Below are 26,825 nucleotides of genomic sequence, written 5' to 3' on the forward strand. Positions count from 1 at the left end.
CATAAAACGCATGGGCATTTCCCCCTCTTCTTTTGGTGGAAAAAAAAGTGCATCTTATGGAGCAAAAAATATGGTAGTTTATGTGTGCTAAAAGATGAAAAAGTTTAAAAATCTCTGTATTAAAGAAACAATTCCTCTGTTTATAATATGGCTAAAGTATTAATGTAGAAAAATGTCCATTCTATATTTTTTAAAAACTCAGGTTACAGAAATATATGATACAAACTCTGTAATATTTTTGTTACAAAGACAAACACAAAGATGAATAGATGGAGAGAGAGAGGGAAGTTTAAAAAGATTGGCACTGTGTTAATGTTTATTTCAAGGTGATATTTATTTTTTTATTTTTGTTTATTTGTGTTTCCTAAATTTTCTGCAATACATTAGTTACTTGCCCCTGGCTTATCCAGAAACTATAACTGATATAAGCTTATTTCTTCTAAAAATATTTGTGACAGCCCATGTCTTTGCTTTATCAAAATGAATCACAATACTGTCCACATTAAAATCTTTAAAAAATAAAAACTACAGTGGTACCTTGACACATGAGCACTTTAAATCTCAAGCAATTTGAGAGACAAGCAGTTACTAGCGGGATTTTTTGCTTTAAGTCACGAGTGGATATTTGAATCATGAGCTTCCACCACCTTCCACTAGAAAGTCTGCCGAACGTTCTGAAAGGGAGGAAGAAACAAACTTCCATGGAAAGGTTTTTGTTCAAACGGCCTCTAAGTGAAAGCAAGAAAAGTGTGGCAAAAAAGCCAAAAGTCAGTGAAGAAAATGATGATTGTTGGGCAAATGAGTTTGTAAAATTTGTATTTTCTGAGTTTGCTCACTTTTATTGCTAAAAATGGTGCTGGCCAGCTGTCTGTGAAATTGCTAATCACCTTCCTGTTTGGGAAGGGCCCTTGTTATGCTAATGTCTCCTCCCCCTCCACCAGCATCTTTGACTGACCTTGAAGGTAAATAAGGTAAATACACTTCATAAACCAGTTTATTTCTTTACATTTGCTCTTATTATGTGTGTATATATATATATATATATGTAAAGCCAGTAATCAGGGCCAGGGCCACTATCACAGCAGCCCGGCCCTTGCAGGTTCACATTGGATTCGGACAGTTGGTAAAGAAACAGCGGAGCCAAAAACTGATGGGCCATAGCCTTTAATCCTACCTTGCACCCAGCGGGCAAGTAAAAACATACACTGGGCTCCAAAACCCAGTCACACTCAGTGCTCACAAAGCCACTGACTTATCCGAGTTTCCTAGAATCAAAGGTTTCTAGCTCACCAGCCTTCTTCTCCTCAGTTCCCCATCTCCTTCCTTATCCCAGATACAAACTCTACACAAACTGGCATCTCACTCAGCACTCCGCCATCTTGGCTGCTTCTCCTGGCCTCCTCCACGTGGCCTCCTTTAGCTGCTGGCTCTACTCTCTCCGCTCTCTCATGCTAACCTCAGGAACCAAAAGCCGAGTCCCGTTCTGCCTCCCTTTTATAGTGTAGAAATCCAAACCCTTAATCCAATATACATAATAGGGAAGTCTCTTAATACAAAGTCACTTCTCTGAGGCATGATAGGATTGTACCACCCTACACCAAAAAGGGTAGGAAAGGCTTAATCCCAAAACCAAGCCCCAGGCTACAAGGATTCTGCCTGCCTTTAGCCCACCCCAACACACATTAATATCACCTGGGCAACGGCCTCTTTAACAAAGTGAGCATAACACATTTTATCTGCCCAACAATATATATATGTATATATATATATGTTGTTTATAAAGTACATTTTCTTATTTAAAAGCATATAAAACAAAAAATTTGTGTGGTTTTTGGGGGCCAGAATGGATTAACTGCATTCCCATTAATTTAAATGGGGAAATTTGATTTGACACATGAGCAAATTGAGTCACAAGTTTGGTCATGAAATGAATTAAACTCGTGTGTCAAGGTACCACTGTATATGTATCGCTCCATAATTCTAGGCCTCCAGATCCACACAATTGATGAACTAAAACAATATATACATAAATTTCAGAAATTAAGGTTGGAAAATATTAAATCTTTTTTTTTTTTTTTTTTCTTCTGAAGCTGGAAACAGGGAGAGATAGTCAGACAGACTCCCGCATGCACCCGACCGGGATCCACCCGGCACGCCCACCAGGGGCGACGCTCTGCCCACCAGGGGGCGATGCTCTGCCCATCCTGGGCGTCGCCATGTTGCGACCAGAGCCACTCTAGCGCCTGAGGCAGAGGCCACAGAGCCATCCCCAGCGCCCGGGCCATCTTTGCTCCAATGGAGCCTTGGCTGCGGGAGGGGAAGAGAGAGACAGAGAGGAAGGCGCGGCGGAGGGGTGGAGAAGCAAATGGGCGCTTCTCCTGTGTGCCCTGGCCGGGAATCGAACCCGGGTCCTCCGCACGCTAGGCCGACGCTCTACCGCTGAGCCAACCGGCCAGGGCGGAAAATATTAAATCTTTAAACCCAGCTGAACTCAAAACAGGAGTATTGCCTTTTCTTTTCACATGAAAAAAGAATTCAAGCTAAATATTTAAGGCAACTCGCAAACTATTGATGGTCTGGTCCAAGATGAATGAAAGAGTAATTTGTAGCAATACTTCAGAAAATGACTACATTTCAAATGTCCTAGATGTTACATATAAACAAGACATTTGGAGCTGTTATATTGTAACTACCCAAGAAAAACAGTTTAAATTTATTGCCAGACATCTATATATGATAAACTATAAACAAAAAAAAAGAGCCTATATAGTTTTCCATTAATCCCAGAGGAGGCACCTAGTTGCAGCAGTATGGGGGGGGGAGGGGTTTTGTACTCTATTGTGAGAAGGTAGAATAAGCATAATTCACTGATTTCAGAGTCCTTGTACTTTGTCCCACCAGCATTACTGGGGGAAAAGGAGCCTCAGGGCACCAAGTGTTGTGGGGAAGAAATATTCTCCACAACATGTTCAGTCAGATGATGAACTCAGATCTCTGAGGCCAGAGTTTCTACTCTTGAGCCATGGTAGAATTCTCAAAATCATGGTTGAGTCTTTTGGTTTTGTTTTGTTTCATGCAGTTTTCTATTGTGTTATTTCATCTACTTAATGCCAAGCCCCAAAAAACTACTCTCTGGTTTGCCTGAATTATCCACATGAAATAACACTCACATTTGGAACCCAGACAGCAGTGATCATGTGTTGACCTCTTCTTACCCTTCTTACCGTCAGAGCAGAACTAAATATATTTGAATCAGCCCTGGCTGGGCAGCTCCACAAATAGTGTCATCCAGTGTCCTGCGTTTCCGTCCCCGGTCAGGGCATGTAGGAGATGCAATCAAGGAGTGCGCAATTAAACGGAACAATGAGTTGATGCTTCCCCCTTTCTGTCCCATCCTCTTTCCCTCCCAAGTCAATGGAAAAAAATATTAGAATCAAAATTGGCTCAGTTTAGAAAGAATAATTAACCCACTAGTTAATAACAGTTTACCACTTTTTAAATTACCATCATATTTATATTAATACAGCATTAAATTGAGGCTATTTTCAGAATAAATTAAATGTTCACTGTTTGGAGTATATATATAAAGTTTTTAAAAGGTTTTATTAATTTTTATGAAATTCCTTTTTTTGTATTTTTAGTTTTGTTTTTTAGTGTATGACAGAGACAGAGAGAGACAGAGAGAGGGACAGACAGGGACAGACAGAAAGGAAGAGAGATGAGAAGCATCAATTTTTCATTGCAGCACCTTAGTTGTTCATTGATTGCTTTCTCCTATGTGCCTTGACTGGGGGACTACAGCAGACCGAGTGACCCCTTGCTCAAGCCAGTGACCTTGGGCTCCAGCTGGTGAGCCTTGCTCAAACCAGATGAGCCCGCGCTCAAGCCCGTGATCTCAAGTTTTTGAACCTGGATCCTCTGTGTCCCAGTGCGACACTCTATCCACTGCACCACTGCCTGGTCAGACAATTTTATTTATTGATTTTCTGAGAGAAAAAAAAGGAGTGGGGCAAGAAGCATCAACTTGTCGTTAAGTTAGTTCCTTCTGGTACATGCCTTGACTGAGCAAGGCCGGGGTTTTGAACAGGCCACCTCAGCATTCCAGGTTGACGCTTTAGCCACTGCACCACTGCAGGTCAGACTATGTATGAAAATTTGAATTCACAATGTGAAAATTCTTGTTTCAATGTTATAAAAAGTCGAGTACAATCATACAGCCCACACTCCGTACTAGAAGACACTGTACCTAAACACTGTCAGAGCCTGTCCTGGTCAGAACATTTCATGCTTTGCAAGTTATAATTATGATATTCGGCTGATGAAAACACGTTGCTCTAAATATGAAACTACGTATAATTTCTTATGCTCTATTATTGCGGTAGGTTTTAAAAGTTTTAAAAATTAATTTCTATAAAAAAAATTAATTTCTATAGTGGGAAACAGCTTCACCTAAAAAATTATCTGAGCCTGACCTGCAGTGGCGCAATGGACAGAGCATAAACCTGGAATGCTGAGGTACACAAGTTTGAAACCCTGGGCTTGTCCAGTCGAGACACATACAAGAAACAATCAATAGGCCCTGGCCGGTTGGCTCAGTGGTAAAGCATCAGCCTGGTGTGCAGAAGTCTCGGGTTCGATTCCCGGTCAGGGCACACAGGAGAAGCGCCCATCTGCTTCTCCACCCCTCCCCCTCTCCTTCCTCTCTGTCTCTCTCTTCCCCTCCCGCAGCTGAGGCTCCATTGGCCTCTGCCCCAGGCGCTAGAGCAAAGATGGCCCGGGCGCTGGGGATGGCTCCTTGGCCTCTGCCCCAGGCGCTAGAGTGGCTCTGGTCGCAACAGAGCGACGCCCCGGAGGGGCAGAGCATGCCCCCTGGTGGGCAGAGCGTCGCCCCTGGTGGGCGTGCCGGGTGGATCCCAGTCGGGCGCATGCGGGAGTCTGTCTGACTGTCTCTCCCCGTTTCCAGCTTCAGAAAAATACAAAAAAAAAAAAAAAGAAACAATCAATGAACAACTAAAGTAAAGCAACTACGAGTTGATGCTTCTTTCCCTTTCCCTCTAAAAACAGTTACCTTAAAAGGAGCTAGATCTACCTTTATTTTTGTTGTTATAGAAGAAAGTCATAAAAATTTTTGGCAGATTAAATTTTTAAATTTAAGAAAAATTGTCTTTTGAGAAAATAGTACTTATAAGACTCAAAAAAATCAAGTCTAACATACTTAAAATATATTAAATATGTAATATTTTCTTAATATTTTCTTTTTTGCTCCTCTAGAATATATCTAACCTATCATTTGTTTTCTTAAATCAAAAAAAAAAAAAAAAGAATACTTATTTATGTTGTCTACGGCTTAAGAGTAGAACATTTTCTAAATTTATAGGAAAGATAGAAGCAAAAGATCATCACATTTACAGAGATTTTAAAAATCTGCACCTATGTGTTTTGGAAGGGAGGTTGTCTCCTCCAATGTCCCTTTCTTTCTCCTGTGACTGCTGACACAAGTGAGAGGAAAAGAATAGTATAGAGTGGTAAGTCTTCCTAGATACAGGCAATGTAAAAACAACAAAACGCTATTACAAAACAAAACACTACCTTCGTACAGTCAAAGGCAAACCCCCATCTCCCTCTCTGCTCTAAAGAGTTAGTACAGAAGGAGCAAGTCAGAAGCAATTCCCAGGACAGATAAAATCAGTTCTACAAAGCAGCCTGGTGAAAAAGCTTTCTCACCCTGTCCCCAACCAGATCCCTGGGACTTCCTGCCAGATCAGACACACCAGGTTCTCAGGATTCACCCAGCCTACCTTCTGGGCTAGACTGGTCCCCTATAACCTTCATTTTGGAGAGTAACTAAATCTTTCTAGCTCCTACAACTGAGACACAATCTCCCAGGCATTCTGCAATACTGGATTATGTCTACTAATAATGCATTCCAAGTATGAGTGCAGCATCTGTTTCTAGGTGACAGTAGGTCCCTGATCCAATTATCCTATTCATTTTTTTCCTCTCTAGGGACAGGTGTATGTTTAATCTTTTATCTCTATTAGATTAGATGACTATTGTCCCTGGGGAACCTTTGGCCTATTAGATATATTCCTGAAGCCCAGGCATAAAAGTTGTAATGGAAAAGTCAAATTAATGTCTTTTATCCTTCTCCCTTAAAGAACTATGACTCTTTCTTACTAAAAAATAACCAAACTGTATAATTTATTATTGAAAAAAGAGAAAACATTTTGTGACATCAACACTATGACTCATCTCTCCCTTAATCTAAGAAAACGTATTAATTTGGAGTAAGAATTTATAGTCCAACATCACAAACTACTCCTCTGTGTAACTGTAATGCTTATCTTAATGTTTATTTTAAAATGCATTTGTTTTTTAAAAATGTCTGATACCTGATTCAAGATAAAATACCATTACAAAATGAAACTTATCTTTTATTATAAAAACAGTAAGTACACTATAGTTAATGCAAAAAAATAGAAAAATATAACCATAAGCATAATCATATAGCCTATACACACCCAGAATGTAATATAAAAAGATTACAGAAAACCAGAAGAGCAAAAGGAGAAATAAAAACCATAATTTTACCAGCTTTCTATAACTACTTTTTGACCATTTTGGTATAATTTTCTTCCTAATTATTTTCTCTTGTGCATGCAATTCCACCCTCCACTCACTTTAGGGAAGTCTTTGACTAAGTAAGAATTAGTCATGCTAACACAATACCTTTCCTCTTTAAAATCAAATTAGACGAGAATAAAATGAGCATTTGAATCATTGTCTCAATAAGACACTGGACAGTCTCCTGTGATGTGGCAATAGGAAGATGTACTAGATAATTTAAAGGTGAATGAACAGCTTGCATATCTATGTTTATAGGCATTCACCTATTCAACACAGATTGAGCACACAAATAAGAAAACAGAAGACAAAAAAGTGTGCAACTATAGACAAGCCGAATTCTATGATAGGCACTGAATTCAAACAGGAAGAGAAAAATCTAAATCAATTCATAAGCCAATGGTCAGCAAACCATAAAGAAAGGCACAATGGGTTTTGACAGGTGGGGACAAGAATCTGCATTTGAATAGGTAGGCATGGGATGATGGCTAAATCAATAGGCAACACTGAGAAGGTATTATGGAACCAGATTTTGACTGGCCTTTCAAACCAATCAAGAGAATTTGGATTTTTCCTGTAGACGATGGGAAACCATTGAAGGTTTTTACCTCCAGAGTAACAAGATTGAATAAGTGGCTAAAATAATGCTGAAAGCCCAGAAGAGATGGAGGTAGAAAAGTGAATGAGGGATACAAAGCAGTGGTGGGGGCCGGAAGGAGGACAATGGGAACAAACAGAAATGGCATTGACAGCCAGGTCACAGGGCACTTGGTTGTGAATCAGAGGTGTGAATGCAAAAGAGGCCTCGTACTAAACCTGACAAGCTCACTGGAGGGCTGCATGGTGGGCCTGACAAACTTCAGAGATCAAAAGTAACCACATAGGAACAGACCATCCTAACTAAAAGTGAGTCATGACGGGTAAGTCACATCCTAGGACTATAGCTTCTTTGACGAAGGTCCATCTTTACCTTAAGTAAGCCTGCCTATTGTCTTTTTGCATCTACAATAACATACCCTTGGAATGTCAGAGTGATTCCGTTTTTCTGGACCCTCAGGTACAACCTCCAGCCATAGCAGGAGACCTAACCCTTCACTGTTATCTTGCTTCTCCTAATCCCACCTCCCTGTGTGGTGTTGTTAACTATCTTGTACCCACCAATATAAAAGAAGTATGTGTTTCTCCATTTTACTCTCTCAAATCTCAGGTTCCCCTGCTTTGCTTTCTCCCGGCTCCCTACTCTTCCACCAATGGATTTCATGTAACTCCTTACATCTCCTTTTTTTATTGTAATGCAGAAAATAAAAATGCCATCTTCGGAAGTATTTTCCCAATCCATTGAGATTTTGCTCCCCGGCAATTGTTATCAGTTTGGCTCAAATGAACTAATAAAAATTCTCTACAGGTTTGGACATTTCTAACATTGTCCATAGAGGTAAGAAGGGAAGATGGGAGTGCTGAGCAGAGTGATTTCTGGTTCAATGTACATGACGAAGGAGACAGGGCACATTGGAAAAGAAAGAGTTCAGAACGTAAAACCAGTGATCAGAGAACACAGACCCAAAGAAAGAGGGATGGAATCAGCACCATCTGGAGATATGCTTCTCTCTAAGGCAAGCATAAGAACCACCTGGGAAGACTGTGTAAGAACCCATGGACCTAATTCTGAATCTCTGAGATAAAGCCTGTGCATGTGTATTCATGAGAGAAAAAACTGTTCAGATGAATCGGGCCCACACACCTGATTAAGGATCCAGGACATAAAGCATGGTTCTCAAACTTTTTTTTTTTTTTACCCCAAATGAACTAAGTAATTGCAAGGAACTGGAGAATTAAGTACCAACCAAAGTGGTACAATCACAAAATATTAAGGATCACAAAATATGGGTTCAAAAAAGCATTTCTGCCAATAAGAATGCAGGAAGAGTCATTGAAAACCAACTACAACTCAACACAACCCTGGCTACAAAAATTTCCAGAAGGTCACGTACAATAAGAGCTTTGTAATATTCCAGAGCACCATGTGGCAGACTTTTGAGCAGAATGCTAAATTAAAACTCCCCCTCCCCACTGTTATACACTTTCTCATTTTAATTTTAATGTCTATGTGCCAAATTTTAGCAAGCTAAATAAATTTCTCAGTAGTTTTCCAGTAGGTAGTATTTGTCAAACCGAAAGTGTAGGAGTCCTAATTTTTTATCTTTCAGAATATCCATGTGGATTACTAGCAGACTACATGCAAATGATATTTGAGAAATGGCTTACAAAAGAAAGCCTTGAGAGAAAATACTATCCATTTTCAAATTCATACTGGGAAGTCCTGCAGAAGTAGAAATAAAATATAGCAAGAGTCAGAACTAGAAATAATAAAGGACTAACGGAAAGACATGACCTTCAGGTCAATTAGGAAAAATATCTATCAAATAATCAGAGCTACCCAAGTGGAATGGACTAAAAAGGGCCTCTTCAGGTTAAAGTCCTTAGGTTCTGACAATGGATGAGCAAGTCAACAACATGGAATTGCTTCACCCAAGTAGGAGACTAATCAGATGACAACGGATTATGCTATCATCTATAACCTTCTCTGTAGTCAAGAAAACATAGTTTAAGACATCTGATAGCCTGTCTCTCTCTTTCTAGCCCCAAAACAAAGTAAAAATGAACAATGATATCAGGCAGAATGTTAATCTTCCCCCTCTCTTCTGATTAGACCCTTTACATTCTGAATGTTGGGATGATCTGAATTCAGAACCCAAAACAATACAGGTTAGTGCTGCTGATTCTTTTAAATGTATTAATGTGGAATGTTTTGGAGCTACCAGTTAAATAAGACCGTGGATAAAAATGTTATGTGATATATTTCAGATTTGCAGTGTATTATTCAAATAAAGTAGATAAACCTATCTTATTATTATGTCATGAAATATTTATTATAACTAGCCAACCCTCATTTATTTATTCTGTTGCTATTAAAAATTAAAGTATTTCAACTTACGGTGAAAAATGCTTAATGTGTGAGGCAGCATATAGTTTTTCAAACTTCTTTTTAGGAGGATGTACCAAAAAAGTTTGAAGAACACTCCTTAAAACCATCCATTTAAACCTAGAAAACTCCATAAACCATCCATTTTTCCTGTAAGCTTCACAATGTTCTTTGACCTATTCTTAATATCCTCTTACATTTATTCAGAACCAAGTGTTGCACTCCTTTGTGGGGCCATTTTTCACTAGGGCATAACGTTTCTGTCTACATAGGAGCTCCTGTTACCAGACAGCAAGAGAAAGCACAACATAACTGCTCTGACAAGTGAATGCTTCTCAAATTTGACCTCAGCAAAATTTTTAAGTTGCTTTATTTCTCAGACTTTTGGGTCATTCTTCAAGTCAAAACAGCTATTGCTCGTCTCACAATTTCCAAGTACCTACAATACTAGGTCTAAAAAGAGAATAACCTACAGTTGATACGGGCCCAGCAAGTGGAAGGGTACACTTATGACTTAAGTACTTACTGCTATAAAGTTTGTTATAAAACACCTCTGATCACATGTGTCCCGTACAAAGAGGGATGTCAGCTGCCAACTGCAATGTCAACTCCAGGCCTGGATGGGGAGCTGTGAGTTTGTAATCTCAGCAGTTCCCCAGGTAAAATTTGAAACTGGCCCCCATTCACAGAGGACAGGTGTGACCAAAGAGTGAGGCAGCCCACTGCATGTTGGTAGGTGGCAGGTTTAATAATCAATGGGACTTAGATATGAGACTTATCTTGGGTGCTGCAAGATGAGTCGATCTCTGCACCCACCCGCCAGAATCTTAGAACTTTATAAATAAGCCTTAATGTGGTTCGGCCATGTACACACAGTCCAGACGGCCTCAACAACTCGGTGCTCTCTCAAGGCTGCATCCTGGAAGTGGCAGTCTGTGTGGGAATAGTGGCTGGGATGTACATTCCAGGCACAGGGGAGGGGATGAGGAGCCTCTAACTGCCCAGGTCCAGCTCTAGGGTCAGGGTCAACCAGTAGTCACATCCTCTTGATGACCTCCTCCAACAGGAACTCCGAGGGAACAAACAAGCACATGGAAGAAGCTCCCCCACTCCCTATGAACTCATGACAGACTTCCTTCTCTCAAGAATAACAGAACTGGGAATCTTAAAGAAAGGACTGCACTGAAAAGGTTTCTCTACCACAGGATTACCACAATTCAAGCACGTAAGAGAAAACTGATGTATGATGGTCTCTTATTTTACTTCAGTAAGAAACCAAACAGCCATGCCTCTTTCACTGAAATTTAAAAACAAAAAAAAATCTTTGAATAACAACCAAAGACTTACTTGAAGTGTAAATTTGCAGGCTCTTTACTCCAAAATTTACAGCCACTATCATTTTCACTTATTCATACAGAGTGATTTATCTTTAGTGTGGATAACGTATATAAATACTATCACACTTTTGCTAAATAAGTTATTAAATGAGATAATCTCAGGTGGTTTGTAGAAAATAAATAGTAACCAGTATCTATTACCAGGACTGGCTCTACTTTACATTGTGTTTGTTACTTGTGACTGAAAATAAAGCAGAATTCCTATAAATGTTTCCAAAGTTCTCAGTACAGCTGGCCCCACACTTTTTATAAGTCACATGTATATTAACAATGTCTTCTTCTGCCAGGATCTTTCAAAGTGGATTACAGGTTTCTAGAAAGTGAATCTCATGTCATACATTTTCTTTTTTCCCCCCTCAGTGCCTACAGCTTGGTAGTGGATCCTAGGTAATGGGGTTCTTTTATTTATTTATTTATTTATTTTTTTAATTTTTTTTTTTAGAGAGGAGAGAGAGACAGAGAGGGAGAGAGAGGAGAGAGAGACAGAGAGAGAAGGGGGAGGAGCTGGAAGCATCAACTCCCATATGTGCCTTGACCAGGCAAGCCCAGGGTTTCGAACCGGCAACCTCAGCATTTCCAGGTCGATGCTTTATCCACTGCGCGACCACAGGTCAGGCCGGTAATGGGGTTCTTTATCTTATATTTGGAAGATCAATCACAAGGCCATTGGGGGTTACCTTGGAAATTTAATTTTCTCTTTTCCCTCTTGATCCCATAGTCTATGGTGCAGACAACAATAAAGGTATAATAAAAATTATGTGCTGGGCACTGTTCTAAGGGTTTAATGCATAATAAAATGTTTAATGCTCACAATTTGGTATGATAGATTCCATCACTATCGTCTTCACCATCCCCAATACTGTTATCATATGTCAATTTAGAAAGGAGGGAAATGAAGCAAATAAACGCTAACTAACCTGTGACTGAGAAGTCACTCTGTTCCTATGTGATGGCACCGGGGCTTGAACACAGCCACACTGACTCCAGAGTCCACAGGCTTAACCATTACCCTACAGTGCCACCGTGAACACTCATCACAACACTTGTGGAAAAATGAGAAATCAGTGCAAATAAAAGAGTTCAAAGATTAGCAGGAACTCAAAGAGACTAATAACTCCCCCCCACATTGAGCAGGAGCCCTCTTCTCTATCTTTTTTTCTTTAAAAAACAGTTTTATGTAAGTATAGTGCATAGAGAAAATGGCATGGATCAAGTGAACATCTTGATAAACTATTACAGAGTGAACATACCCATGTAACCACCACCTAGACCAGGGGTCCCCAAACTTTTTACACTGGGGGCCAGTTCACTGTCCCTCAGACCATTGGAGGGCCGGACTATAAAAAAAACTATGAACAAATCCTTATACACACTGCACATATCTTATTTTAAAGGAAAAAAATAAAACAGGAACAAATACAATATTTAAAATAAAGAACAAGTAAATTTAAATCAACAAACTGACCAGTATTTCAATGGGAACTATGCTCCTCTCACTGACCACCAATGAAAGAGGTGCCCCTTCCAGAAGTGCGGAGGGGCCGGATAAATGGCCTCAGGGGGTCGCATGCGGCCCGCGGGGCCATAGTTTGGGGACCCCTGACCTAGACCAAAGAACCAAACATTACAACCTTCTGTAAATCTCTCTAGTATCCTCTCACTACTCTTTCTCCTTTCCTCAAGAGTAACCATTATCCTAACTTTTATCATCATTTATTAATGCTGACCTCCATATAAATGGAATCAACAGTATATATTATTTTGCATCTGGTTTCTTTTGCTCCATTTATTTACATTTTTGATTTAGAGTTATCTACATCTGAAGGTAGTATATACTTCACTTCTTATTTTGGATAACTTTAAGGATAGCCATAGATTTTCAGCAAGTTCAAAAATATACTGCTCACAAAAATTCGGGGATATTTTATTGTTTCATATTCATTTTGAAAATATCCTCTCATTTTTGTGAACAGTATACACCAGAGAGTAAAGACATACATATGTATTTAAGAGGAGAAAAAGCTTTTTAGTAATGTATTGGAATTTCACTGAATCCATGCCATATTTTGATTATCATAAAGCAGAGTACCTAACTTCTCAGAAGTCCAAGTCTGTCATTTAAAAAAACTATGCGTCTCTGAGTCAGTTGCCTCATCATCCAAATGTTGCTGGTAATAACTGAGATGTAAAGGCATTCTGTAAACTATAAAAATCACTACACATATTTCGGGTGTTTTGATGTTGTGGTTCACCTTGGCTGCCTCAGGATGATGATTCTCTGATTCATCAAGCTATACTCTGGGAGCTCACAGACTTGGATAGAAGCTTCCTAAGGTCAAGGAGGACCATATAATTTTTTGTAGTGGTGGGGAGTGGGAGAGGAGGCAGGAAGGTAGGCAATGCTGGGCACTAAGATTTGGAAGAGTAGTTAGAGCTATTCTTGGTTCTAGGACATATCTAGGGTAGTTTCCTGCAGGAGCTGGTATTTCCAGAGTTAGGAAATTGGGTTTTCAGAGTTATTCTTTCTTCCAGTTGTCATGGAGACCAACTCCACTCCTTTCATTCTCTTTGGTATTAGGAATATTCCTCCAATGCAGGCAGAATGGAGGGGTCTTAGCCCAAACACGCAAGTGGCAGTGCTAGGGGAGAGGGTGTTAGTGAAAAACAGCGCGGAGGGGCTGGCGTCCTTGAAGGAAGTGGAGGAACCAGGCCTAAGGACAAGGGCTAACGTCAGCCACAGTTCCAGTCTTTCTGTCTGCCAACATGGCCCGCCCGCCTCAGGAACTCTCTTCTTTTCTCCTTCCCTGGGACTACTGACTTCTACAAACATAAAGAGATAAGCCAGATGTTTCTCTTAATTTAAGCTACTAAAACCTGCCTGGAGGAAAGTACAGCTGCAGGCAGTACCAGATGGCAACAAACTCTCAGAGTCTAAGACCAAGCAAGTGTATGAAGCTAATAGGAAAAACAATGTTCCAAATCAATGTGTCATAATTTGTTTGAGACAAAACTGGAATATTTTATGATAGAAGCATCATTAAAGGCGGCGTGGATTTCTCCAATTGTAAATACTGGTAAGATATTGAGCAAATAATATTCAGAAACTAGTATTTCTGACGAGATCGGGCGCGTTCAGGGTGGTATGGCCGTAGACAGAAACTAGTATTTCTAAAGGATTGAAGTATTTTGTTGGGCAAATAAGTTTAATGTGATTTTTATGCTCACTCTTATTGCTAAAAATGGCCGCTGCTCATGTGATGATGCTCTCATGTGATACAGCTAATTGCATTTCATGCTTGAGAAGGGGCTTGGTTATGCTAATGTGTGCTGAAGAAGGGGGTTAACCCGGGGAAAAGTTTTAAAAGGAGGAGCTAGGAGGCCATTTTGGAAAGAGACCACATTCTTGCAGAGAGGGGAGGGAGACCACATTGTTCCAGGGGAGAGAGGCCACATGGTTGGAGGAAAGGAGGCAGTCAAGATGGCTGGTTGCTGAAGGAGAAGACAGTTTGTGCAGAGAGGAGAAGGGAGCCGGGAACCAGAGGGGATAAGACTGGTGAGGGCCTTTGATTCTAGGAAAACTCGGATGTGTCAGTAGCTTTGTGAGCACTGAATGAGTGGGTTTTGGAGCCCAGTGTGTTTGTGTTTACTCACTTGCCGAGTGAGAGCTAGGAATAAGGGTAATGGCCCACCAGTTCTTGGCTCTGCAGTTTCATTACCATCTGTCAGGATCAAATGCAAACCTGCATGGGCCAGGTGGCTGTGATGGTGGCCAAGCTACTGCCTTTACATATTTATACAGTTTAATGCTCATTATATCATTAAAAGGCACTTTTTGTAGTTATTCTGACCTTTAAGCATTCAGAATCCTCTTAGTAAAAAATTATAAGACAACAGACACTTGTGAGATTATTGCAAATATAAACAAGTAAGGTCCTTTACATGCTTACGAGTGCTGCCAAGTTTTCAAGTACATTGTTTTATTGACTGAATATTTATTCCTATTCAAATAAGGGGATCATCAAGCCTCACCAACCTAGTCTAAGTCATGCCTGGAGCCCATTTCTCTTCTTGTTATCTCTACATGCGAATTCCAACTTGTTTAACCACACTGTGCCTCATTTCCTATTGTGTCAAAGGGTAGCTGAAAGGACTTAAAACTGTTAACTAATACACATAAAACATTTTAAAAGAATGCCTGCAATGAGTAAACAACTATGAAAGCATCAACAATTAATATCATTACTCCAGAATGAAGTAAATCTACAACACTAAGATCTTTATGTAAACTGCTCACAAAAATTAGGGGATATTTTATCACTTCATATTCATTTTGAAATATCACCTAATTTTTGTGAGAAGTATATATGTCAAAAAGTCATAAAATTGAGAAGAAACTATAGATTTTGATATTTGAAGTATCATTTATTGAATTTTCTACCCTTTTATTGTAATGATAACCACTAATACTCCAGCTGTTAAATATTAAGGCACCAATGGACTTCAAGAAAAGTCTTGCACATTAAGAAAAAAAACAATTTCAGGAGTAAACCTTTTTTTTTTCAATAAGCTTCCTAAAACAAGATCATGAAATGGTCAACTTCAAAATGTTGAATTCCACCAAATTCATTCCACTTGAATAAGTCTATTATCCCATTCAGAGTGAGCCTAGTATTTTATTTTATTTTATTTTTTGAGACAGAGAGACAGGAAAGGAGAGAGATGAGAAGCACCAACCCACAGTTACATCACTGTCACTTTAGTTGTTCATTGACTGATTCTCATAGGTGCCTTAACTAGGGCATTCCAGCCAAGCCAGTGCCCCTTGCTCAGGCCAGCAGCCTTGGGCTCAAGCCAGCAACTTTAAGCTTCAAGCCAGTGACCTTTGGGTTTAAGCCAGCAACCATGGGGTCATGTTATGATCCTCTGCTCAAGCTGGTGACCTCAGGGTTTATTACCTGGAACCTCAGCATCTTAGGTTAACGCTTTATCCACTGTGCCACCACTGGTTAGGTGAGCCTGGTATTTTCAAAACTTTTACATTCTACCACCACCTCTATGAATAGAAGGAGTTAAGCAAGTGGGTCTAAAAGACAGAATTAGTACAGTAATTGGGGTAAACACAAAGTGCTAAATGATCATTTATTTTCAGTTTTAAAAGATACTAAAATTGTATTATTTAACTAGTGTTGGGTAAACAAATGTTTTTAGGTTTGCTCACTTGTATTGGGCCAGTGCTGTGAGTGTCTAGTCTGCTGTGCTTGTCCTCAGCACGGCAGATTGTAAATTGCAGATTGCCTTCCTTTGGTTGAGAGGGGCCATTGTTTGCTATTGTTTGTTGGAGAAGGGGTTTCTCCCCCAGACTGTTTTGCTGGGGAATGCAGAGAGAAAGAAAGAGCTGAGGAGCTTGGGAGCCCAGCAATTTCAGCCAGGGCCTGTTTGGCTGAGCCCTGCTGAGGCTGGGGGGGACCTGTGAGTCTGGGTGAGTCCAGAATGCTGAGGGGCTTGGGAGCCCTGCCTGTTGGCTCGTCTGCCATTACAAGACTTTAATAAATGGAATGGCCCACCATTTCCTGGCCCCACAGTTCCTTTACTGTCTGCCCGATCCAATGTGAACCGGCATGGCCACAGCGACAGCCACTGGCCTTACAACTGGTTTTTAAATTTTGACAAAATTGTCAATTAAATTAGGATATATTTTGCAGGAAATTTTAGAAAAGTATGTTTGGTTTGGCAAAGTGCTCTTCTAATAGCAAGAAATAGACAAGAAATGTTCTAATGGGGTATCAGTTTTATTTTAAAGTCACATTAACACATGTTTATATGTACAAGTATGTGTATACACATATACATATATACTTTTCAAGGTAAATGCCTATATTCTCTTAATGAAGATAAATGATAAATATGCATTTCACTCTTTTCATTGTCTTCAAAGAATGATCTTGTATAATGTTTAGTAAGCATTAACAAAGTCAATTCAAAAAATTCAGCCTCAGAACTCAAAGGATCAGTTAAAAAGAAAACCTAGCTCCAAGGAAGGGGATTAATAAAATTAAGGGTTGAGCTAGAACACCTGAAATTTATCTTTAAGAAACTGGAGCTGTACTTATTTCACTCAAAATATGCGATTATAAACCTGATTAATAACAAGGGTTCCCTGCCCCCAAAATACATTATATCAACAATCATTCTCTGGATCAGATTGCAATTACAAACTTTTCTACAAAAGCTTTAGGGAAAAAAAGCTAACATGAAATCCTGAAGGAAATAGAATGAAAGTATTAGAAGATCATGAGTCTCTATCCAGCAAAACTGCTTCTAATCAGCATGTCTTATTTATCAGCAGAGTGTCAATCTTTTTCACTAGCACATCTTTTTTTTGGCAGCCAAGCTTCAAGTTAAATTTCAGAAACTTCACAGTAGGTGACTAAAAAAACAAGTGTTCCTAGAGTACTCAATATTCTAAAAAAATAAGATAAAGAATCTTAAAACTAAAAATAAGACATATATAAAAATGAATCATGATAAACACATAATCTCAAACTTAGATGATTTATATTGGCCTGCACTTTGGGATGGTTTTTGCTCAATGAACTAAAAGTGCAAATTCTTTTTTTACTCTAGGATAAGGTGGACGAAAAAGGTGCTACAAGCTGAATCTGATCAGCTGAGAGGAGGCCTGCATGGAGGCTTGCAGACTCAGAGACCTAAAGTAACCACACAGGATGGTCTGAAATGAAAACTTTCTGACTAACAGCAGTTCTTGGTGGGTGGGTAGTCAAGTACTAGGGAGGTATTTTTCTCTAACAAAAGTCAATGCTTTCCTTAATTGAGCCTCTCTGTTGACTTCTGCATCTGCAATAGCATACCTGATAATATACCTTTGAAATGTAAGAGTGATCTTCTTTTCCTGACCCCTCAGGGTGCAGCCACTCCACCAGAGCAGAAACCACAAATACCCTCATTATTTATCATGTTAATTGTTAACCTGCTCACATAAAAGAAATATATAGATTTTTACTTTTATCCAGTCCCAAAGATTTCCCCACTTTGCTTTCTCCCACCTCCCTTTCTATCACCAGTGGGTTTCATGTAACACACTTAACACTGCCCCTTTGATTCTAATGTATAAAATAAATGGTCAAACCACCATTTTCAGGAGCAATTTCTCAAGCCATTAAGACTTTGCTTCCTGGCAATCAACTGACAGTTTGGCTCAAATAAATTCATAATTCTTACAGGTTTGGACTTATCATACATTGACAGTAATAATTTTTATAAAAAGGATTAATCTAGCCTGACCAGGCAGTGGTGCAGTGGATAGAGCATCGGACTGGGATGCAGAATACCCAGGTTTGAAACCCTGAGATCACCAGCGTGAGCGTGGGTTCATCGGGTTTGAGCAAGGCTCTCACCAGCTTAAGCCCAAGGTTGCTGGCTTGAGCAAGGGGTCACTCAGTCTGCTGTAGCTGCACCCCTCCCCGTCAAGGCACATATGAGAAAGCAAAGAATTGATGCTCCTCATCTCTCTCCCTTCCTGGAGTCTGTCTGTCTCTATCATCTGATCATCTGTCCCTCTCTCTGTCCATCTCTGTCCCTGTCACCAAAAAAAAAAAAAAGGATTAATCTATCTCAGGGGTCGGGAACCTTTTTGGCTGAGCCATGAACGCCACATATTTTAAAATGTAATTCCGTGAGAGCCATACAACAACCTGTGTACATTACGCATTATCCAATAAAATTTGGTGTTTTCCCGGAGGACAGCTGTGATTGGCTCCAGTCACCCACAACCATGAATATGAGCAGTAGGAAATGAATGGATTATAATACATGAGAATGTTTTATATTTTTAACGTTATTATTTTTTTTATTAAAGATTTGTCTGCGAGCCAGATGCAACCATCAAAAGAGCCACATCTGGCTCACGAGCCATAGGTTCCCAACCCCTGATCTATCTCTACAATAAATTATTGTAAGTTAAATATAATTAAGAATGCTATTTTTTAAATTCTAACTATGCCAACATTGCACATTTGTACCTGCCTGTATATATACACAATCGGCATATAGATAAAGGAATAAAGTTATGTCTTAACATTTCAATAAAGCCATGTTAGGTTTTCATTCAAACTTCCTAGGATTATCTATAGAAATAATAACTGTGGTATAGGTAACTATTTTAGGTAAACTTTTCCTTGTGCTCGCACAATGGAGATTAAGAGAAAGTAAATGGGAACAGTTGGATTTGAAGCTAGGAACTACAGAAGGTAGACAGCCAAGACAAATTTTGTAAAGTGTTGTCTGGTTCCTACTAATAAAGGGCAGCTTGGCTCACCTGTGTCCACATATAAACCATTAAGTGGATCCTTGAGACAATTTTTAGGTAAATCATCTCAGAAGATACTTGCACCTAAAATATCCAGCTCACTGAAATAAAGATGACTTCTTGAATGATGCTACACTCCTTCATTTTACTTTGTTGATTTAAGACTGATTATGATGGTGATTTTATGCCCTCCTACATATTTTTAAGTCCCCTTCACAGTTTTTTCATGTTTAACTTGAAAGATTCTCTTTAAAGCAAGTATGCAAAGCAACTCTTGGATCTGAAGCAAGGTGACTTTGGAGTTAAATTCCAGTGTGATTCTGATACCTAATATTAGAATGATCATCTAACATCAAAAGCAACAAGCAGCCTTCTCTAGACCACAAAATTTAACTCTCGATTTAACAAAGTCCGTATGTAAAAATTTTACCATTGCCTGACCAGGCGGTGGTGCAGTGGATAGAGCGTGGGACTGGGATGCGGAAGACCCAGGTTCGAGACCTTGAGGTCACCAGCTTGAGGGTGGACTCATCTGGTTTGAGCAAGGGGTTACTCTGCTTGCTGAAGGCCCGCGGTCAAGGCACATATGAGAAAGCAATCAATGAACAACTAAAGGTGTCGCAACGAAAAACTGATGATTGATGCTCTCATCTCTCTCCGTTCCTATCTATCCCTCTCTCTGACTCTCTCTCTGTCTCTGTAAAAAAAAAAAAAAAAAAAAATACCATTATATTGCATATTATTTGTAATTAATGTAAATAATAGATGAATAATATCAAAAAATAATTTGCATTCTCCCCCAAAATCCTAAAAAAAAAACCCAAAAAAACAAGAGCTGCATAAATATACATTAATTCTTTAGAGATACATGAAAATTTTCAGATTAAAATTTCCGAAACGACTTTATTATTTTTTAGGATTATAACATAAATCATTATTTTTCTTTTGTATACATTTTCTCAGTCTTCTCATTCTTAACCTAGAGCATATTAGACCAATATCCCAGTGCTTTCTAAAATTTGAATGCCAACTTAAGTTATTCACACTCAGGACTTTGAAATCTTAAAGCTAATATGAACTGTGACAGTCTAAAATAAGTAGCAACATAATGAGTACAATGTGACACAGTACTTTGCTAGACAGCTGACCAAATTTGTATTTCCTGTAATGTCACTGATTAAATGAGATTCTGTGGCCTTTTCAGTTACATGACCACAGATTGCATTATTTTCCAGCCATTTTTCTTAAAAATGTACACAGCAGGTCACAGGAGGACCTTAGGGATCAATACCAAACAAATGTCATTACAGGAGAAAAAGCCTGCATTTTAAAGTTTGATAAGACACTATGATGCTGTGTTTGGAATAAAATATTAATACAGGTTTATAATGCCTTTATGTTCTTTAATACTGAAATTCTGCATAATGATAACTTTCTAAACCTCACATAATAGCATTTCTTTTCATTTTTCTTTTTAGTAAAACAAATTTGTGGATAAAATGGTTTCCTTAGCCAGACAGTATTTAATTCTAAAAATTCCTACACTACCTTTTTTTCCCTATACTATTTTATAGGATTTATAATACAGAACACAAAATATAAAAACTCTTATCACCACAAGGCGAGAGAGAGGAAAAAGTCAGAAATATATACAAAGCATTGAAAGGCTGGATGTGGAGGATGCTGGAGGGCGGGGGAATTCATGAGGTTCTAGGCAAGCCCTGTGATGACGTCACCTCACATACATAATGTTACAGCAGTCAGCACAGGCCTCCTGCTTTCCTATTGGTGAACACCCAGTCAGCCGACATCAGAAGATAATCATCATTGGCCAGACAATTACAACTGGAGCAACAGCATCAGCTGCTGTGAGCCCAGACCTGGCAGGCTGCTGAAAGGGAAGGCAGAGCCCAGCTGCTCTCCTCACTCAATGAATTTTATGTCACCTTACCAATCACTAGGTGATTTTCCTCCTAGCTAGAAGCCTTTAAAAATTAAGTCAGCTTTACTGATGAGAATGGAGGCAAAGGCCTGACATCTCACAAAAGAACAAAATGCCTCTCTTTTCAATTCTGTAAAATCACAAGGAGTTTTCAACCTAAAATTGGAACTCAAAAATGCTACTGAGCTAAAAGCAGGAATTTTCCTCAGCTTCATGGAATAAACTCTCATTTACCAGATAATATTACCCCAGATATTTTTAACTTGAGTAGTTTCCAGATGAGGCTCAGGATGACTATCCAAGGGAATATATTCCCTTGCACTTCAATTGCTTTTCTAATTTGTTATAGGCAAAACTATTTGCTAAAAAGGTTTTAAAAAAAGTCTATACTATTTATCCTGTGTCTATAATGAATATAGGGTTAATTATTAATTAAAGGAGCAATAAACTTGATAAACTTGCCTCAGCTGGACCTTTATGTGTTTATATAACACCACTCCAAAATAGGTACCCCATTACATTAATATCTAATAAGGTAATGAATATGGATTATAGGACACGTTTAATAAAGTACCTTTACTTTAAGGTCCTCTTAAGTGATACTGGGTAGTACAGACAGCATACTGACAAAACACCCCTCCTGGCAGTCCTCGCAGTTCTTCAAAAGACAGCACAGCTCATTTTGATAGATAAATTATAATTCTCTAAATTAACAAGTTTCATTTGAGGCTATGACTTGAAGATACATTTTTAGGACAAGTGCAAACGATTTCTCAAGACACAGTAGCTTCACAATATTATGTTTTGCTCCAGAAGCTCTTTCAAACCATTTTAAGTTAAGGAGCCTGGAAAGGTTAAGACTTTGTGGTTTCCTAATCTTCCCCTGTTCCCAAGAGGATTTAAACCTTGGTCATAGTGCTCCCTTATCCTGTTAACAAGGGAAACAGAAAGAAATATCTTCATTTTCTTATACTCTTGGTTCAAGACTGTTTGGAGAATGCAGGAAGGTTTATAAAATTGGGCACACACAAATCTGGAGTAAAAAAGAAAGCAAGACAATTAAGGTCAGGAAGACTAGCAAGCATTTTTCGTTTTTGTTTTGTATTGCAATAAGCAAGCCAAAAAGAACATAAAATCAACAGAGAGAAAAAGGCAGGGAGAGGAAAATCCCAGTATGAGATAATGACATAGAATTAGGCAGGGGGAGGACAATTATGCTAAGCTTCAGATGTTAACAGGTAGTGCTGGCAATAAAGTGGACACAAATCATTTTATAACTTACTGAACAAGCATTTTCTCCAGCATCTGTCACTTACAAAGCATTCTTTGAGGTGCTCGGGATAATCTAGAGAGGAATGAGACAAGACCTACATCCTAAAGAGCTGATAGTCCCGTAAGAGGCACAGACATACTTGCAAATATTCATGTCTATAAATAAAAGCCAGGAAAGAGATTGCCAGAGGAAAGGACAGATAAGGAGCTAGGAGAAAACAGCAGTCAGAGCCCAACAAGCAAGCTAAGTTGGCGCATTTTTGTCCATTTCAGTGTGAGGAGGGCCAGGCCCTGTGTGGCTCAGTGTGTTCTCCTTGAGTGAATGGAGAAAAGAGGCGGGAAATGGTACCCGAAGGAGGTACAGAAAGTTGACCTCAGAGAAAAGGCAAAAGAAAATAAGAGGCAATCTTGGCGGCGGCGGCGCAAAGGCGGGCTGAACAACAGAGAGCGGGCGCAGCGGACGCGAGGGGAAGCCCGCTCCACAAAGGCAGGTTCGACATAGGTGCAGCCGTCAGACACACGCCGACCTTAGAAACAGCAGTACGCCTGGCTGAGGGGGAGGCAGACGGGCTCAAGTTGTGTGGCGAGAGATACAACAAACGACTGCAGAGAAGCCCCGCGCCCCCGGCGGCCGGGCGGGCCAACGCCCCCAACCTGCCTCCGGCACCACCCCCTCCTCGGGAAGAGGAAGTGCATCCGAATGGAGGAGGTCCCCGGGCGAGGTGCTCGGCTTCCCAAGCGCGAGGCCTTCCAAGACGCAGACGGGACCAAGCCCCGCGGTGTGCAGCCTCCTTCCACCACCACCCGCTCCCGGCGCTCTCGGCCTCGCGGCCCGCGCCCCCGGAGCCGCCTCACTTCCCGGCCTTCCCAGCGGATCGCGCGCCCCTCCCAGCTTCCGGCTCTGCCCCCTGCGGGCCTCCGGCCCCGGCGCCACAAATCGCCAGCCGGCCGGCGGGGCGGGAGGAAGCGAAAGCGGCGGCCGAATCGCCCGAGGACTGTCTCTACTCCCAGGGGCCGGAGGAAAGAAAGTTGAACCGACTCCCGACTCCCGCCCGCGGCAGCCCTCCCGGGGCACCAACCTGCCCTGGACCTCCCCCGGCCGCCCCGGCGCCTACGTCTCCGATTTCCCACAGCCGAGATGGGGGGGGAGGGAAGACAGGTCTTAAGGGCGAGGGTGGGGGCACGCAGCGGGCGGGGTCCCTCCGCTCCGCGAGCACCCTCCGCGCGGACCCCCGTCCCCTCACGGCGTCGGGAGGCAGCCGGCACTGCCCAGCTCCGAGTGCGCGTGGCGAGCACTTTACTGATGGCCACAGACCGGGTTAAGGAGAGGGAGGGAATGTCTGCCACAGTTCTGTCTACGAGGAAGAGCGAGCTGAGCACGCCCTACTCTGTTCAGTATTGCAAGGTGACACAAGATTGCCTCCCACACAAGGATTTTCAAAAGGACTGGTGGAGGGAACACAGTAAACAAGAAAGATGCTTCCCCGATTTTAAGTTTGTCTGGGGAAGAGCCCCCAAGGACTGCGGACCCAGGGGATTTTAATCTGTCTCAACTCCACTCAGCACCCTGCCACTGAATAAGCTCTGAGTGTATCCAAAGGCGTTTCCGTAAAAGAGAAACTTAATGGCGTGGCTCCATGCTCTCGGGTTCATTCATTTTTATTTCTGTTTTCATTGTCCCCTCCCCCCCTCCCCCGCCTCTTTATGAAACCAGAAAGGATCCGCGTGGGGAAAGGGGTCCAGGAAAGGAGGAATCCGGCTGGGGAGCGCAGAAAAGAGCAGAGAAGTGGGAGAGCTGCAAGGAGAAAGGAAGGACACGAGGGGTGGGGAGAGGACCAGATTGCTGAGGACGGCGGGTGGGAGAGAGTTAAACGGAGCTGAAGACCCGGCTCTTCTCCACCTCCCTGCACACTCCGCTTGCGGGAGGCCAAGCAAGAGAACCCCACTCTAGATGAAAGCCAGGAGGAAGCACAGGTAGGGAACCTGGGCTGTGGCATCACTCCTGCCTTCCCTGCCGCGCAAATATCTACTCTCTGTGTACATACATATGTTCAATGTTATATAATATGTGTTAAAGATGCCTGTGTAGCCGCGGTTTACACAGGGGCACCCAGACCAGCGCGCTTCGTGCAGACCCTGTGTCTCAGCGGCCGGCTCTCTGCGGCCCGCGATTCCCCGCTCCATTCTCGCCTAGGCGGGGAACACAAACATTAAAACACGCCGGGAAGACGCGCAGGGCTCCCGGACACAGGATCACGAGAAAGCATCACCTACCAGTTTTCCTGCATCCATTGGATGGCTTCGTTCTCGTTGAACTGCTTTTCGAATTCATATTCTTGTAAAGTCAACACTGACATGTTCATTGGGGCTGATCTTCGGAGTCGCTATGTGTTCTCTACACAAAATAAAATAATCTGTAAAGTACTAGGTTTCGAGTGCTGTGCTTTCCCCACCCGCCCCCCAGGTCTTCCCCTCGCCGCCTGATCGCGGCGGTCGGTCTCTCCCAGCCTCTCAGCTACATCCAGGGTTGAGCATTGCCTGCGCTCGGCTCCCAGCTCCGCGCTCTGGGGCTCTCCTCCTCCAGGCGTCCGCATCCACCGTAGGAGGAAATGAATGCCTTGCGGTCTTAGTGCCCGCACGTTTGTCCATCACCCTTTTTACTTGTCTACAGGGAAATCTCCTCCCCCTCGTGCGATTGGAAAAATTAACCCTTTCCGAGAGAGAGCGAGAGCGCGCGAGACCTCTCCTGCCTTGGGGACGTTTTGCCTACGCGAAAGTAACTAAAAGAGTGAAAGAAGGACGAGGAGAGGGAGGAAGTGGCCTCGAGGTCACCCACTGCCCCCAATACCAACCTCGTGGGCCGCCTAGCTTTGCCTTTGAATATAGTTTCGGCGTGCGGGGCGCAGCCCGGAGGCGCGCGTTCCCGCGAGCTTGGCAAGTAGACGACAGGAAATAGTAAAACCTGCCAGCTGTTTTGTAAGAACTCCAGACAAATTTGAGACGAGATTACACATGAAGGAAACGCACTTCCCACCTCCTTGTCCCCACCGTACCCTCTAGGCCCCCACCCCAGAGCTCTGGCTTTGACTCACAACTTGGGCCCGACGACCCCGCAGAGTTCCTAAATCACGTGCAGGCTGGGGATGCTGAGGATGAGGATGGTGGAAAGTCGAGAGCAAGCAGTAGCCAGAAGAGGGAGATAGGTTAGAAGGAGGGTATTGGGCATAGGAAGGGGTAGAGTTAATGAACTGATGGAGAAAAAGGTGGAAGGAAGTTATTAGATAGGAAAACTTGACTAACTGGTCCAATGCAAATTTCGTTTTATTTATTGTACAGGTGGGTGGGACGGAATTGTTTGAGTAGATTGCTAAATGTAATGTTGACCCATACTGAACCCCCAGTCTCACAGCAGTGTTTTAGCCCCAGCTTGTATATACACCCCTTTTTCTTTTCTCAGAGGAAAATAAATTTTCTACTTGATCCATCCCCTCCATTCATTCCCACAAGTTAGGAAAAATGAAATATGAGACCCTGAGGCATCTAATAATATAATCTATGGATGTAATTGTAAGCTTAAAATACAATAAGGAATTTATATTTTAAACATTAGGTGGACATTAGGACCAGGAAGAAAATTCCCTTTCACTTGTGGGTGGCTTCCCATCTCTCTGGTAATCCAAAAGCAGGCTATTTCATTCAAAGTCAGGTTCCTGCAAATCACTGAAAAGTGGGGGCTAGGAATAACATCCTTGGTCAAGGTGGAAGGTATAAGAAATTGAGGAGTTTTTACTACAAGATTATGTAAGTCAAAGGGCTAGCCGATTGATTGATGCTTAGCAAATTAATTTATAAGTTGACACTCTCAGAGATGTTATATATGAATTTTTAAGTGTCATTCTAGAGACTTCGGCAGTACAAGTCTCAGTGAAGGTAGAATTCAGGCCAAAAGACTTGGCCCCATTGGGCTGCAAGGTGGGTGTGGCCTGATGAGATAAGCACAGTATCTGGACCTATGAGCAATCAATAAATATTTGTAAAAGTTAATGAAAGACTGAAGAAAAAATACAAGTTTACTGTATGTTGCAAGGGTATGTCCTATTTTTGCCTTTAAAGGATTTGATTTTTAAATTTTGTATTCTTATCATCACATCAATTTCAAACTAGTCTGAGAAATTCCCATTTACTCTCCGTGTTTCTTATTCGGATAATGTCTGTGATTGCCTATTTGGTTTGGGTTTTTTTTTTTATGTTTATTTATTGATTTTAGTGAGAGAGGAAGGA

General features: G+C 41.3%; 1 protein-coding gene across 5 annotated transcripts in view; it reads right to left on the minus strand.

Annotated features, from left to right (window-relative positions):
* Nucleotides 1-25,714, minus strand: part of ELOVL6 (ELOVL fatty acid elongase 6) — a 164,163-nt gene extending 138,449 nt beyond the window's left edge. Inside the window, exons 1-2 of one of the 5 annotated variants that reach the window (XM_066384595.1) lie at nt 25,637-25,714; nt 24,819-24,939 (exon numbers count right to left, since the gene is read on the minus strand). In XM_066384595.1, the coding sequence (XP_066240692.1) occupies nt 24,819-24,907 (89 nt within the window). In that variant the 5' untranslated portion in view covers nt 24,908-24,939; nt 25,637-25,714. The other 4 variants (XM_066384594.1, XM_066384592.1, XM_066384591.1 and 1 more) reach the window with 4 other exon arrangements.
* Nucleotides 25,715-26,825: the final 1,111 nt, after the last annotated feature.

The sequence above is a fragment of the Saccopteryx leptura genome, chromosome 5 (assembly GCF_036850995.1).
Source record: "Saccopteryx leptura isolate mSacLep1 chromosome 5, mSacLep1_pri_phased_curated, whole genome shotgun sequence".
NCBI lineage: Eukaryota > Metazoa > Chordata > Mammalia > Chiroptera > Emballonuridae > Saccopteryx > Saccopteryx leptura.